The following is a 1,512-nucleotide window of genomic DNA, read 5'->3' as shown; positions in this document are numbered from 1 at the left end:
ACTATCTTAGTAATGCCAAAGGTATGGGACCTCTAAGAATTACATAATTAGAAGGGGCTTGGCATCCTATGCTATATGAGGGGTTTACTAGACAACACAAAGTTTGAAGTGACTACATTTTTTTTATATTCACAATTTATTTTAAAAAGTGTAAGGGAATCTTAATCAAAGAGTGAATAAGTGTGGTTCAAAACAAGTTAACTCTTTTAATTCCAAATTAAGTAGCATATTCAAATTGTCAAAATTTTGGATAACGAGTTTTCAAAATACTCCTTGAATGCATGTGCCATCGAGGGTTTTCAATGAACCACTTAAAGGCACCTCTGAGTGGGAAGATAAGTGACAAGCTTCAAATGAGTGCTAAAAAAACATCTTTAAGTATAACTTGCATCACATTGTGGAAGCAAGGTGCAAGTGCACTTTGAAACATGCACACACACCATATGTATATATATATGTGTATACATACGTATATACATATGTACATATATACATATATAAATGTATTATGTATATGTATGCATGCATGTATGTATATATATAGGATTTACAAGATACATCAACACAATGTTGCCTACAAGGTTTGAACATGTGACTTCAAGCACCCTTACCAACTGGTCTTGAGTTCTTTTTTTTTCTCGAAGGTACAGGAAATTTTAGAAACACACACACACACACCCAGCCTCCGTGAGGTGGAGGCGGCCCCGCCAAGAGAGCGTTGGTCTCTACTCCCAAGGTCTTGTGTTCAAGTCTTGGGGGCCTCGTTAGGTACCTACCCTTGATGGGTTGATTATAAGCAAATACAATGGGTTCGCCAGCCCTCGTCTTGAGTTCTTTTGGAAAGTGAAGCATCAACACAAATTGCACCTAGATGCATCCAAAGGGAGGTACAAGGTTCGAATCTACCCTTGGCATATGTAATTCACATTTGTTTCACAAAAGGAACTCTCTCTCTCTCTCTCTCTCTCTCTCTCTCTCTCCATCACACATACACACACGAAACAACAAAAAATATGAATCAATGAAGGAACGGGATTCATGACTACCTCAGTCTTAGGCACCTCTGAGACACTACGATTGTTGCAGTGTGTGTATCCACCCTAAGATAAGACACAAGGAACATGGTTTTGCCGTCCAGGCATGGATGAGGGATGATCTAATAAAGCATATTCTGACAAGAAGAGATATTTATCAAGTAAAGGATTATTTTAATTTTTAGCATTTATAAATAGAAGTCGGTACGCGGGGCCTACGCGTATGTGATCACGTTGTGATCTCCTCTACCCGGAACATGAAGGCACGTCATGTTATATAGGTGGGTATTTGTGATGGGAACAAGCATTGCGTAGATCCATTGCTAGCTAGAAAGCTCAGCTGTTTTCTCCTGCAGATCTCAGATCTCACCATGTCTGAAGAGCACCACCACCACCTCTTCGGCCGCCATAAGCATGATGAAGAGCAGGCCCCCCCTCCCCCTCCTGATCAGTACTCTGAAGACGCCATCTCCTACCA

At 40.4% G+C, this 1,512-nt stretch overlaps 1 protein-coding gene across 1 annotated transcript in view; it reads left to right on the top strand.

The window, feature by feature from the left end:
- Positions 1–1,308: 1,308 nt before the first annotated feature.
- The window catches only part of LOC147631789 (uncharacterized), a 979-nt gene continuing 775 nt past the window's right edge, over positions 1,309–1,512 (top strand). The window contains exon 1 of the mRNA XM_086808325.1: positions 1,309–1,512. This exon is cut by the window's right edge and continues 172 nt beyond it. Within this exon, the coding sequence (XP_086664451.1) occupies positions 1,406–1,512 (107 nt within the window). The 5' untranslated portion in view covers positions 1,309–1,405.

The sequence above is a fragment of the Cibotium barometz genome, chromosome 14, assembly GCF_041138505.1.
Source record: "Cibotium barometz isolate CiBa-2024 chromosome 14, ASM4113850v1, whole genome shotgun sequence".
Taxonomy (NCBI): domain Eukaryota; kingdom Viridiplantae; phylum Streptophyta; class Polypodiopsida; order Cyatheales; family Cibotiaceae; genus Cibotium; species Cibotium barometz.
The sequence above is the reverse complement of the archived record's forward strand: the minus strand, read 5'-3'. Positions and strand labels throughout refer to the sequence as shown.